The sequence below is a fragment of the Filicampus tigris genome, chromosome 10 (assembly GCF_054856515.1).
Source record: "Filicampus tigris isolate MCC_2025a chromosome 10, RoL_Ftig_1.0, whole genome shotgun sequence".
Classification (NCBI taxonomy): domain Eukaryota; kingdom Metazoa; phylum Chordata; class Actinopteri; order Syngnathiformes; family Syngnathidae; genus Filicampus; species Filicampus tigris.
The window spans coordinates 20,225,458-20,240,254 of NC_141226.1; the positions used below are offsets into that span (position 1 = coordinate 20,225,458).

The following is a 14,797-nucleotide window of genomic DNA, read 5'->3' on the forward strand; positions in this document are numbered from 1 at the left end:
TGTGGTCACCAGACACTTGCGGTCAGGTCCGGACTATTCTGAGTGTGTGCACCTGGTGCAGGCCATCACTTGGACGTGCAGGATCGCACATTGATCAAGAGGAGTTGGGTTTCACTTGTTGATGTTGTTTACCGCTAGGCAGGCACAGTCATCACGCTGCTGATGTCACCGCTCTTCTTACTGTAGATGGAATTACAATCCTAACTAAAGACTAATTTGTCCTTCTGGAAGCTCTACTGTAATACGATCGTATACAGTAGGCCAGTCTTAAGAAAAATTCCAGTGGAATTTTTAAATAGGTCTACTAGCTGTTGCAAATCTGTAATTGACTTTTGCCAAAGATTTATGGCAAGTTGTGCCTTCCTTGTGGAACTGTTATACTCTTTGGCGTCAAACCTGCATACTAGTACTTTGAAAGGGGAATTGCTCAAATTTCAGCAGTTGGTATGCTAGCATATAGATTTCTTTAGACCTCCAAAAATCATTACAAACCAGGGATTTGACGCCCACCCAGAAGAAAAGCGAAGGACGAAAACGACTTTGGTTGTCAACCCCTCCTTTTAACCGCTAGCTGTTGCTGTCGGTTAGCATTCTGGAGAGAACTTTACATTTAAATACAGACATGCTGTTTCCTGTGTCCTCGTTAATAGTTACCATACAAGAAGATAAATATACAACAGCCTTGACTGCTCCTTGCATGTTTTTTGAAGTTTATAATTCATCGTAACATCGGTGCTAATTCATATTAGCATGTCTGCCTTTTACTGTATGATAGCATTTAGCTAGCAGACGTTCATTGTTTAATCATTTTACATGCCAGTTTTGCATGTACGGAGGTCTCTGCGACTCCTCCAAAGATTGTCAAAGACCACTAAACACTTCTTATCGCGTAAACTAATGTAAATATTTAACTCAACAGATACCGGCGTTCGCATTGAAAAGGCTAAGTTGCCCACTTTTATGGTCGACCGCATAGGATTGAGGGATATGTTGCTATTTTTTAGCAGAAAGGCGGAACATCTCTAAAGCAAGCTGGCATCCGGCCGCCTAAGTGAAAAAAGTACAAAAGCAGATTGACGAGGATTTAACATTGTGCCCAGTGGTCAGGCACCTACTATGTTGAAAGAATATTTTAAATGCTAACAAGTTGTCTGCTATACATCAAATTAACATGCTGAGTTCAGTAAACACAAAGCCAGTTAACATTGTGTTTCATGGTTTAGTTGCTAACATGCTAACAGTTCATATATGCTAACTTATAGCAAAATGGCATCCGGAGTTCAGAAAACGGAAAATAAGGATTTTAAAATTGTGCCCAGTGGTCAGGTAATATTGTGAAAGGATGTAATGCAAATGTTATGCATTATGAGCATTCATGAGTTAAATGTTTTGTTCTTCTAACAGTTTTATATTACTTATTTTATTTACGACAAATTACCTATCGGCCACTATCCACTATTGATCCACGTGTGATTAGGTTCCCCCGATCCATTTAAATGATAAGGTCCAGAGTGAAGTGATGAGTATGAATTTTATTGTAAAACAGAACAATAAAGTACAGTACACAGATTTGGCAATCTGCTTGACACAAAAAACTCAATAAATAAGGCATATAAGGTTAAGTTGAAAATAAAATAAACACTTATTTCTTTCACAAAGAAGCCACCTTTCGAGGGAATTTAGTTGGATTTTGCATGGGAACTTTTTAAAGGAAAACCCTTTCAAATTAGAGCAAATTAACTAATTCAGTACCAAACCTTTTCAGACCCATTGTGAAATGACGTAAAATACATCATTGGGATAGAACGAGTTAAAACAATGTTTGTGGTTAAAATGCTTTCTTTTTTTTAATGTATGTGGAATAACGCTCAATTTGTACAACATCCGACTAAATTCCAGCGAAAACCAAAAATTCATTGCAATGAATACACTGAGTCATGGTTTACCATAGCTTTTGCTTGAAACGTATCGCCGTTGACAACACAGGTCATACATTATATTGCTTCAGAAGCTCCTCACATTACTTTTACTGTGCAGAGCAAGACCATGCCTCATCATTCCAATTCTCATGGCAGCTGCCACGGACTACTTTTGTTCATGAGCTTCGCAAACGTGCACAGAAGGACCCGTAAAATCCTCTTGCTTCATTGAGGAAGTGCAGAAAAATGTCAGCAACTAAAAATAGGTGTGGACGGTGGTGACTTGAGATACCTGAATTAGGGAGTTTTTTCATATCTCAAGGTACCACTTCATTATGAAGTTGAATAAGATTCTAGTCATATTTGGGAGCATTGACAAGTTCCTCCTGATCGGCAATGTTAAGATCAAAGCATCAAACTATTTCCTCATATGGTGGCAAGAGGATATTTTAGCGTACCAGACATCTTTTAAGTTAGATCACTTTATTTGTACAAATGCAGTTTCATCATTATATGGTTTACATGTTTTGATAGTAGTTCAGTATATAATATTGGAGCACAAATTTGTATGTTCTCCCCGTTTCCTTCCATATCCCCAAAATACGCTGCTTAAGATAATTGAAGACTTAATTGGCCACACTGTAGGTGTGATTGTGAATTGGTGTTTGTCTATGTTTGCCCTGTGATTCGCTGAACACCAGCACAGATGTTTTACCGGCATCTCACCCAAAGTCAGCTGGGAGAGTTTCCAGCAGACTCTAATGAGGACAAGCGCTATAGAAAATGGAAGGATGGATTGCATTACAGCCTCCGTCAGTCACTAAACGGTACGTCTCCATTGCTTATCACGTTTCTGGACTCAATTGTCTTAGTCCTGCATGAATGTAATTAACTTTAAAAATCATTTTGTGATGTTACTCGCGAACCTTTTTTTTTTTTTCCCCAGCGAGGCACTCTCGCAACTTGAATAATATCAATTGCTCTGGAATGTTGTGCAATGGCAGCATGGCAGACTAGTGGTTAGCATGTCTGCCGCACTTTCCAGAGGTCCCGGGTTCGAATCTTACTGCCTGTACTTCAAGATACTCTGGCATCCGCCCACGTTAAAAAAAAAAAAACGTGCATTTAGGTTAATTTAAAGTCATGCAAGCCCAAATTGTCCATTCACACTCTCACAAATTGTCCCATTGGCGAGAGTACGAATGGCCGCAACCCTAAAGAGAACAATCCAGGGGCATGCAGAGGGAGGGTCCAACGGGGCGGTGGCCCCCGCCATCCACAGCCCCCCCCCCCCCCCCCCAAAATTTTTTTTCGATAGAAATCGATTAATGTGCATGCTAAAAGGGCATCCTGCTGGGGCTTGATACTCTGTACTTTTTCCTTAAACTCCACCAAGAACGTCAGCTTTACAGATGACAGCAAAGTAAATGTAGTTACAGCCACGTAGTGGTTCCATTTTGATTGGGGGGGGGGGGGAGCAGGTTTCTTTTTGATGTACAGCGTATATTTCGTCACTGTGCTGTGAAAAACGCTGAAAGCGCAAGTCAACACAAACATATTTTTTTCAAGAATATGTTCCCAGCAGGCCCACTAGTTGAAACATTCTGATTAATTTTGCGTTTGTGGAATATAAGTTCGGCAGCAAAATGCACTTGTTTTTAGCCATTTCTGGGGGCGGCCATTTTGTCTTTTGTAGACTGAAAATGACATCACAACTGCTCACAACTACCAATCACGGCAGACCTATTATCTGAATCGGAGTCGTGATTGGTCGTTGTGAGCAGTTGTGATGTCATTTTCAGTCGACAGAAGACAAAATGGCTGCCCCCGGAGATGGCTAAAAACGAGTGGATAACACTTATTCCACAAACGCAATATTTATCAAAATGCCTTCTTTCAATTAGTGGGCTTGCATAGAACATATTCTTGAGAAAAATATGTTTGCGTTGACTTCTGCTTTAAGTCCAATTTTGGGAAAAAAATGGTAATTTTGACAATAATGCGATGTCTGTAACCATTCACGTAAAAATAAGAAAATGCAAAAAAAAAAATAGACGTAAGTGTTTTTCACAGGACGGCGCCGATTTGTTAAAGTCTACGTTCAACTGGGGTAAGGCGTCTATTAGGGCGGACGCCACAATTTGGGGAAATCATTGTTGCAATGCAGCAAAAGGCAGGTGTTTTCCCACACATTACAATTAGGCACTCACCGTAGCCTCTTATGAAGAAGCTCCTGTGGGCTTGCACCAATCGGGTACAGTACTTGGATGATACATGCTGGTATTTTCTCTTAAGCAATGATTCATGGTATTTAGACTCCCTTGCCTTCGTTTGGTGCGTTTGATTCGTCCAGTTCTACACTTGGCCAATACTCGCGCTCACCTCGGTCCTCCTGTAGTATTGTACACAATGGGTAGAATCTAGTCCACTTGACTTACTCCCCCGCTTTGCTGCTCCCTCCCGCTCCGCTTTTGAACTTGACCACCATGACGGTGATATTGTCCGGGCAACCGCGGTAGAAGGACTGCAGGACGATGCTTTTGGCGCCAAAGTGCGGCTCGTCCAGACGCTCGCGGACAAAGCGCACCGCCTCCTCGTTGCTGAAGGCGTCCCACAGGCCGTCGGACGCCAGGATCATGAACTCCGGTTGCAGTTTGTCCAGGTCGAACGTCATGATGTCCGGGTCGGGGATGACCACGTTGAGGTTCTTTAGCGGGTAGTCGCCGAGAGAGCGGGACATGGCCAGAATGCCCTGAACTCTCCAGGAACCGTTAAAACTGATGAAGCCTCCTATGGAAGGGTTAGAAGATGCTGTGTCAGAATACACCAGGAGGGGGCATCCAAGCGATGCAAATGTTTAGCATAACCCCGTCGCCATACATAGAACAGCTATTAGATTTGTGTTCAACTAAAAAGGCCTGAGATCTCACACAAAGTAAATTGATGAGTAAAGTGAGACAAAAATCATCATTATTTTTCTAACTTTTGTTTTTTATTCCAACAGTCTTGCTCTTATCTTACCCGCCCTCTTGATCCTCTTGCGCTCTTTGAGCTGATATGGTTTGTGGTCATGTGACAGGGCGACGGCGTTGCCGTCTTTGTCGCACAGGACACCGCGGGAGTCGCCCACGTTGGCTACTGTCAATTCTCTGTCTGACAATAGCGCCACCAGACATGTGGTTCCTGGGCAGGACATTTTTGAAAAGGACATAAAACATCTGAAGCTAATACTGTACATCGTCTCCTGAAATGCATTCGCGACATACATCGAACTGTAAAGTCAAACATATGCCGACAAAGACGATTTAAAAGACTATTTTGGATAAGGCACTTAACTACTATACTGGCACTTCTCACAGTTGTGTAAATGTACCCTTGAATTGAACGTTTTTTGCTTCCACCAATGCTAAGGACCTTGATTTTTCCTTTATTCAGGAAGATGTCCAGCAGCTAGACTGGGTGAAGATCCAGAGCCATTTTAAAGAGGAGGCCAGGCTATGCTGTCTGAAACACTGCAATGCAGAAGCACTGTCATGCAGAAACACCCATATCGCTCACGGGTGCGCACGTCTGATATCAGGTCAAAGCCACAAGGTAAGCAGAGCTGCATCGAGTTTTGTTGAATGCACAGATTAGCGTTGGCTTGGCTTTGCTGAAAGGCTTAGCTTTTGATAAATCGCAAAATAGTTGTTGCCTTCCCCGGTCGTCGTGGTAACGGAAGCCGGGATATTCCGTTGCTCACTTTGATGAGACAGGACCGCCCTCTGAAACGGTCTAATTTCAGCAAAACAAGATATAGGGTGTGGAAAGTATACTAGATATACTTTTTATCCCTTGGGTATTTTAATGAAACCATATCATATACCTGTTATTAAGACACCTGACAACAGTTTTAAATAAAAAACAAACAAAATTTTGTCTTCTGTCGACTGAAAATGACAACACAACTGCTCACATCGACCACTCACGGCTCAGATTCAGAAAATAGGTCAGCCGTGTTTGGTCGTTGTGAGCAGTTGTGATGTCATTTTCAGTCGACAGAAGACAAAATGGCCGCCCCCAGAGATGGCTAAAAACGAGTGCATTTTGCTCCTTAACTCATATTCCACAAATGCAAAATTAATCAGAATGCCGTGTTTCAACTAGTGTGGGCTTGCTGGGAACATATTCTTGAAAAAAAAAAATGTTTGGCTTGACCTTGTTCCACTCATTTTTGTGCATTAACTCTGGTACAAAATAGTCCTCCAGCCTTTTTCGTAGCCTTAACACAGTCCCATCATCATTTCAAGTTGTACACTGTACACTGACCCGCCTCATCGTGATTGGCAGACAGCTTGTCCAGCATCTCTCGGTCCACGTTCAGAATGCGCTGCTCCAGGATGCCGGCGTAAGACGGAGCGCTTTCCTTCCTTTCTCGCTCCAACGCCTGCAGCTGCTGCCTCAAGGCTTCGGGCAGGTGGTCCTTCACGTAGTCCGCTGCAGCCTTTTGGGACGGGGCGATGAGTTGACGAGACAAAAAGGAGCAGTGAATAATCTAAATAGCATATAGTCACAATTATACATTATGTATTTCATGTAGTCTGATTTGAATAAGAAATGTTGTTGGGTTTTTTTACACGGGAAGCTCTGCATCACATTACAGGGGAATGTACTGTAATACACTTTGTTTTATTTTGCTACATGTACGCTTAACAAGTTTATATTTGATTGTATATACAGTGATTCTCAAAGTGTGGTAACCAATTAGAGTCAAAATTCAAACTGTGCGTAATGTTATGTTATGGGTCTTACAGTACATTTGCCCAATACCGTTCAGTTGTATTTAACTTTGAATTACAATGCATTTGCATTTAATATTTTACACCCGTTTGTTTACAAACATCTATTTTGGTACTGTTCTTCTTTAACTTTCGGTGCAATATATTTCAATGAAATCATTATTGAATTACATTCCTTTATTAGTGGCGCTTTTTTTTGGGAGAGTTTGAGAACCACTGCACTGCCTTACAGTGAAACCTCCAAAGACAAAAATAAATAAATAAAAACTAATTTGGAATTCAACCAAATTTGTCAGTGAGAATTTCTCAAAAGTTACCAAATTTTTAAACTATCATCGTGTGTGACTTGAGCTCAATGAGCAACGAAAGGATGAACTCCACTATTTCTTTGGCTTCTTTTTGTGTGTTTTATGTAGTGACATCACAGAAGGGTACCAGCGATAGCAAAGACGGAAACTGTTCTGAAGAAAATGGAACTTATTACATGCCTTACTGACATCTTTACGAGGTGAGTGGTTTTGCTTTGTTTTAGCTTTATTTATCTTTTGTCCTTTTCATCAAGTTAAAATGTCTGGTGTACTGTTTATGTTTTTTATGGTTTGAACCTAGACCATAGCACTTTCCATTCATCCACTCTCCATCCATGTTTGATTATTGCCTGCATCTCTTGGTGCTGTAACTGCCAACTGAAATTACTGCCAGCTTCAAGAGCAGCAGCTTGTCACTTTCAGACCATAAATAAACATGATCAAAACTATTACAATGGATTACAGCCACAAAGGAATCCAATAAACGTATGCTCCAATAGCCCCAATAAATAGAATATATCGCAGGCATACTGTCAAATGAAAAGAAAAGAAGTCAAACATAGGAGGAAAACATCCTGTTTGGGTAGGTTAAATATTTGTCTAACGGACAGGAATAGACAGAGGGGGTCCCGTTGAGTAATTGCACATTTACAGTCTCCGACTGGACCTAACAAACTGCCAGGAGCAACAGGAAATGAAAGTCTGATACAAGATATGGAAGGAGAGGGTGTCGAGTTCTGCGGTGGTTTATGCAGCAGAAGGATCGCATAGAAAAAATGTTCATTTAAGTTTTCAGCCACAGAAAATTCCTGAGGAAATTAAATCTTTAAGCTTCAAATTGTTGCGCCAACAGTCTGAAAATGTGTACAGTCAGTCTAACCAAATTGAACCGTTTCTAAATACACTAGTAGAACATACAGTAGTGCTCACAATGATAACACATATTTGGGTTAAATATCCTGACACTGCACATTCCATTTCAAATCAAAACATCACGTAAGACGTGTCAATTGAACAATTCTTCAAAAAGAGACTTCAAGCTGTTGAATGCCACTCCCAGTTGAAGGTTATTGTCAAACTACACCTAAAACAAAGAGAATTATACTGTTTGTTGTGTGTTGACAACATATACAAAGCAGCTTTAACTTTGGAAAGTCCACTTAGCTTGATGCTAACAAACAATGCAAAATGCCATTGGCATAAACACGGTTAGCATTGACCGGCGACAGATGGCTATAATGGCACGTTCAGTCTGACGACCACCACTGACCCTTGACGACACACGGAGAGGAAGACAAAACACACACACCACACGAGCGCTTTCTTTGTGATGTCTCCAGCCGAAGGGGGGTGCACACAAAGAAACAAAGCAATGGTAATTATGGGAACTTCTCTGTTACTCTACTAATACTATGAGTATTACTAATGTGGCTAATTAAAGCCCACTTTCACATGATTGCACTGCAGTCTGAAACTGTGTAGCCGCTCTGCATCCAGTGATGCAGATCATGTATTTTGGGGTCCAGATGAGAACAAATGACGCATTCAGGTGCATCAGGGAGGCCCGCGCCGCTTACCTCCCCGCCGTGGCCGTCAAAGATGCCGAAGATGGACGGATGGCTCTTGTTGGCGATGTCGGTGAGCACCTCATAGCGGTCCTCCATGTGGTCCCTTCTGCCTTGTATGGAGTACACGGCCACGTTGTCGCTCTTGAACTCCCAGGTCTTGGAGAACTCGGCGTCCAGCACGCTGAGGCCTCCCAGCCGCTCGTTGTGCATCATCTCGGCCACTTTGCCCTTCACCATCTTCACGGCGTCGCGGCTCGACTTGACGATGGTCTTCACCTCGTCCGTGTGGAAAAAGTAGCTCCACAGTGCCAGGCTGATGCACAGCAGGAACAACGTCTCCGGCCTGAGGAGAAAATAGCGCATGATCCGACCCAGAAGAGACAAGAGCGTCATCGTGTCTCCTATCATCACACGCCGCCCAAAGCACTGTTCACTCCATCAACGGGGGACATTGAACGCACCACCGCCGCCACCGAGGCCTGCCGTAGCTTCCGCGGCCGCCACTACCGCACGCCGTGCGGCTATGACTCAGGCGGCGGGGCCACCTTCATTCGCTTCGGCTTTAAATCAGCAGCGAAACTACTCCCGACCTGAGCCTGAAGTCTCTCGGTCCATCTCAGAAGTCGGACGCGGATGTTGCTGGTGGCTTAGACCCACCCCGAGGAGAGCGACGCGGGGGGGCGGGGGTAGGAAGAGCCGGCCTCCTTTCACGCCAGGAAAATAATACGGAAGCCAACCACGCGTTTGATAAAATGCTTTTGTTTTGAGAATCCACAGCGGATGTTGCGACATTTGAGTGTCTGCCTTGATGCGTAACACTACGTGGCTGCAATTGCGCAGTCGCAGCCCTTCCGGTCTAAAATTAACGGTCCTGAAATAATGTGTGAATAAAGTCGCATTTACATTTTCGGGATTATAGTAATATTACAATAATAAAATTGTATATTTTTTAGAATAAACACGCATATTTTTGTGACGAAAGATGAAATATAATATGACTAAATCAAATCAATATTATGTGACTAAATTCATATATTTTCCAGAAAAAAAGGTCTTTAAGCAGTTTCTCATAACAGTCAAAATTTGCAAAAACACTTAGGAACGCAAAACTGCGAATGGGTGTTTATGCAGGAAAACGTAGAGCTGCCAAATGTTACGGAAGTCTCTGAACGCTAACTTGTTAGGGCCGTAACACGTCGTAATTATTTCCGAAAATAAAAAATAATCAGAGTGACTGCCACTACCGAGGACGAGATTTCCCTCGGTTCCCTCCATGCCGAACTCAGGAGGCTGGGAGCGCAGCAACCCTGTGGGTTCCTTTCTAACCGATCGGGAAAGACGAGTCCCGCTCGTTTGTGAGTCTTTGCGTCGAACTGAAGCATATTACCACGACGTACGTATGAAGGGTCAATGTGTTGTGCAATTCACATTAGTCGTCGCGGTTACTAGCTGCCTTCTACATCAATACACGAGCCTCTAATCACACTTTGGGTATGTCAGTTGGCTTGCGACGTCACTAGCTCACCACAGGGCCTTAGCTAGTCATTTGGGGCCCAACGTACACAACCAATGCCCCCCTATACTTTAGTTCAGTTTTGACAAAAGGTGAGTGATGAACCCACTTTGTCCTGTGTTGAAATCAATTACAATTAATTAATTTGTAAGCCTACTAAATTTTTGATATTGATTCTCATCATCTAAAAAGTGAATTTTGGGGGAAAAAAAGATAGATGTTCCTTAAAATCCTACTTCACTATTATTGTCTAACAAATGAATAATCAAACATTTTTACTGTAATTGATTAGAACATTAAACAACATTTCATGTGATTTGCTATTTCAACTGTTTCCTCTCGCGGTGTCTTCATTTTAGGGCATTTCACACTTCCAAAACGTCTACTAGTACAAAGTGTGTTTGTCTTATGCCTAGTAAGCTGGTCTAAACTCAGAAACACACAGCCATGAACCTACTGTATTACGTTGCATGCTAAAATGATAGCTGTTCAAGTGATGTTGCATACAGGCTGTCCAAGCCTTTTTATTATTTAATTTAGGATGCTTTTGATGCAGGAAAAGCTAAGTTGAAATTTAAATGCATATGCATTGGAAATTTGCTCCCTGAAAATGTTTCCAGACAATAAAAGTTAGTTGCTATGCACAGTCAATTTAAAAACAAACAAACAATTGTTTAATCGTATTGTCATATTTTTATTGTTTAACCTGCAAAAAAAAAAGAAATAACATTTTTCCACAATATTAGATAGCTGCTCCTCAAATGAAGCCATTTATTCGAACAACTGCTCCGCAATGATTTTTTTATTTTATTTTTTCTCCAGAGCCTAGACCATTTTGGCTAGCAAATCTCAACTAAATAAGTTTCTGTTTCCAGGATGACGATGTCTTAATAATCAGTTTATTTTTTTTTTTAGATACGAACAAGTGATGTGATCCCAACAGCATTTTTTTACCGATAAATGTGAGTAATATCTGTGTTTTCACCTTGCCTGTGCATTAAAAAAAAAAGATGTCGATTTATAACTTAATATTTCCTGTCTCATTCTGTCATTATTTGATGCTGGAGTTGCACTACTGGGGCAATGGCAAGGCAATGGAGGATGAGTCCAAAGCAATGAGGCGCCCCTTTCCATCAAATGGTAAATGGTCTTTCACTTGTATTAACATGCAACTGTCTCTTCAATATACTTGCTCTTGTGAAGATTCAAAAGTGAAGCCTCACAGCTGTGAAGCAGCCAGCTATACTATACTACAGCTCACCACTAGGTGACATTATTGCTTTTCATATGCCTTCCTTTGTCCGTCAGTTGTATGCAGAGGTTGAGGTTTTCTGAAATTGCGGGGCCTTCTTCTTGTAGGGGACACTGGGGACAGTTGTAACAGTTGCTCCAATCAGGAACAAGTTGGAAATAACTCGCTTCACCTTGTGCAATACGCAGTCCACATGTGATAAAGTAGGCATAGAAAAAAAGTGTGAAGGAAAACATATTTTTGAGCTAAGAGTTTATTCGTTCGCTCAAATTATTTTGGTGATGACATAGCCTGCTTTGTAGTTGGACTCATATAACTCATCATGTCGATTATGTGTCTGATTAGATATATTTCTTTGTGATTGCTTGTGGTAATGTTTTAGCTGTTAGCTCTAAGCCAAGCTAGTTTAGTGCTAATGCATCCAGGGAGAGTTCAAACAAACTTGCCTGGGGTAAGTTTTAATTTGTATACAAATATACAATTTGCCACAAGCTACATTTGACTGAATGAAAATTAGATTTTTATTGGAAAAACAATTGGCCATACAATCCAGCCACATTTACGAACGTGAGTTTGCCTGATCATCCAGGTCCAGTTTGAGCAACCCGACCAAGCTTCTGCTCTGACTACCGACTGCACTTCTGTTTTTAGAAATGTTTTGAAGAGAATGTTTTCGATATCTCAAGTCAATGTGGTCTTTATTTCATAATGTTACATTTCACACCAAAGTATGTTATAATTGACCCCGACCATAGGGTCACTTTTAATATTTCACTCATTGTATTTGAGATTAAATGATGCATTTTCTGTTTGTGTTGCGCAGGCATTTCGAACACACCAAAAGAGCTCAAAGTTAGAGACACAAATGTCAAAAATGCTCAGAGTAAGAAGCGCTATATGGGTTTGTCTCGCAATGTAATTCAATGTAATTATCCATGTTGTTACTGTTGTTTCCACTAGAGGGCGCATTGTGCTTATGCTCCCAATGCAGAAACAAACAAATGCAGTTAGAAAAAAAAAAAAGATACCATCTTAACTTGTTTCGGATAATGATCTCATCGTAGCCACCTGAAATGTTCTTCAATTGTTCTGTGCTGTTTGTCTTTTAAGAAAAGGTTGAAGGTGAATTGTGTCCTCCCTTACACACACTGCACACCAACACATCCGATAAAGCTGATGCGAGTGAAAACAAAGACCGGTTGACGCGACACAGAAGAGCTGCTTTTGCGCACCTCGGTCCGGATAACCCTCTGCAGTAAAGGCACCACTTGACATCATCATCAATTACTACTCGGCAGTGCACTCGCCATACAGTGAAAAATGGCATTGACTTTTACAAATGTTACATCCCTGCCCACAGAGGCACTAACTCACTCGCCTGCAACACAACAGCAATCCATCTAAGAGACACATTTCTAAAGAATTTTTTTATTTTTTTTGTTTTACAGTGATATTCTGCTGGAAGCCGCCTGGCTGTGATGAATTTCCTCCCAAAGTGAATTTGTAAGTTGTATTTACGTTCACAAAGGTTGAGTTTTGACTAGATTATAAAATAAAGTAAATGAATGAAATATTTTCGCATTTGTTATTGATGAGAAAAATGGTACTAAATGTGTGCTAAGGATTATATTGCAGGTACAGCTCCAGCGCTTGGTTACTTATATTTGCTACTCAAAAGTGTAATATAAAAGATCATTGGAACACAGTGGGTTACCAATTTATTACAAAATCGTGTTTTTGTTCAAAATCTGTACATTTAGCCACAACGTTTGTTTTATTGATTCATATCTCAATTAATTGGAAAATCAAGTAACTTCCATTTGATCTAATTACCGGTAATTCGATTAAACAAGTGGTGCATATATTGTATTGAGTGACAGCATACATAGTGAAATATTTCATGATTTATTTATTTTTTACATATTGATTATTACAGCTAAATAAACCCCCAAATTCACATCAAGAAATTAGCCTTAAGAGTATTTTAGAGTACTTTTAAGTATGGGTTTAATGTATATGTAATATATGAGTTTGGCTTTTTTAATTGAACTGCTGAAAAAAACCACAATGTTTTCTCAGCTATTAAAATTGAATGAGACACATCTTTTTTTCATCAGCTCATTGCCACACATGCCCCTGACAATATTACGAAATACACAGTAGGAAAATCTACCAAAGCAATTCCCTATTATGTTACAATAATATACAATTGTATTTTGTATGATGCCCTAGCTCCACACACTCCACAGCAGTTTTTTATCTCTCTCTGAAAATAGTTAAAAAGCACTCCCGCCATTCAAATGGACACAAGTTGATCCATTATATGTGTAATTACGTTTGGTGACGACATAACTGATCACTTGGTGCTACTGACACAATTTGAGCCGTGATCTTATAGTATAGTGTGCAATGTCGGCAACATATCACAAACACGTCTCACTGTGGCGCAGTGCAGGTGCACACCACTGCCAACTACAACCACGATAATAAATGTAGTGTAAGTAATAATAATAATACTGTAACACCAATCAACACAAGCTTTATCCTGGGTGGCACTTTTTCTTCATGCCATCATTCTAGCAAAAACTGATCTGTAGTTGGCTAAAATGGAGAAATACAATTTCTCCAGTATTAAAAAAAAATAAAAAAAAGTGCCATAATAATGTTAAATAAGAGTCCGCGTGCGGGTACTTTTCGAAGAGTGTAAATTCCTTCCCAACTACCCCCTATTTTCTTATTGGCTCTGGTGTGTGTCTGTGTGTGTGTTAAAAATGCATCCTGCGTGTTTGTTTATAGGCCTGTCTGTAAGTATGTGTGCGCGTTTATGTATTTTCTACTACTGGGCGTGAAAATATAAATAACTACGTTGGCAATGTGTGCAGTGTAATCTGTTCCCAGCAGGCTGGATTCCCACTGAGAGAAAGACAGTATATTGTTCCTGCAGCAGCGCAGATAACAACTAATTAGCATACTGAATCATTTGGCTGCAAGAGCCACTCAGCCACCCATCTGCGCGGGGCTGATAAACACGCACACACACGCGTGCGTGCGCGCACACCCATTTATGTAAAGCTCAGACACACATGCGCAGGCCTCCTCTCATACACACTCCCTCTCTTTCGGTGAGTTTATGGGAGCGTCGGGAACACTGAGGCAGGTAGAGGGATTAACCCAGAGCGCCCCCTTCAGTGGAGCCATAGCGCGCAGCACGCCGCGGCTTTTCAAACACATGGACGTCGCGCACGTTTTCCGGACACAATTCCACTTTTTGTCGTTGAACTTATCCCGACCAGTTTGTCACCTCTTAGCTGATTTTTTTTAAATGTGAGAGATCCCACCCGAAAAAAAAAAAAAGGCATGTATGCTTATTGTGCTTATTAGAGTGTACGATGCGCTCAAGATGACCAACACGGGACACCATACACACAACAGCACCTCCACCCAGGGCCGGCCCTAGCC

General features: G+C 41.3%; 1 protein-coding gene and 1 long non-coding RNA gene across 3 annotated transcripts in view; one reads left to right on the top strand and one right to left on the bottom strand.

Annotated features, from left to right (window-relative positions):
* Positions 1 to 1,512: 1,512 nt before the first annotated feature.
* Positions 1,513 to 9,296, bottom strand: ppm1la (protein phosphatase, Mg2+/Mn2+ dependent, 1La). Of its 2 annotated transcripts, XM_086043527.1 has the most exons (5): positions 9,164 to 9,296; positions 8,583 to 8,916; positions 6,228 to 6,402; positions 4,941 to 5,102; positions 1,513 to 4,709 (listed from the first exon to the last, which is right to left on the bottom strand). In XM_086043527.1, exons 2-5 carry the CDS (start codon positions 8,808 to 8,810, stop codon positions 4,354 to 4,356), a joined length of 921 nt encoding a protein of 306 aa, XP_085899653.1. In that variant the 5' UTR covers positions 8,811 to 8,916; positions 9,164 to 9,296; the 3' UTR covers positions 1,513 to 4,353. The 2 variants fall into 2 exon arrangements, with proteins under 2 accessions (XP_085899653.1, XP_085899652.1); XM_086043526.1 differs by having other exon boundaries at positions 8,583 to 9,275.
* Positions 5,108 to 14,797, top strand: part of LOC147141244 (uncharacterized) — a 28,393-nt gene continuing 18,703 nt past the window's right edge. Inside the window, exons 1-5 of the long non-coding RNA XR_015088436.1 lie at positions 5,108 to 5,513; positions 7,114 to 7,205; positions 8,532 to 8,643; positions 8,728 to 11,226; positions 12,787 to 12,841. This is a non-coding gene — a long non-coding RNA (uncharacterized LOC147141244). The remainder of the gene's footprint in view (positions 5,514 to 7,113; positions 7,206 to 8,531; positions 8,644 to 8,727; positions 11,227 to 12,786; positions 12,842 to 14,797) is intronic.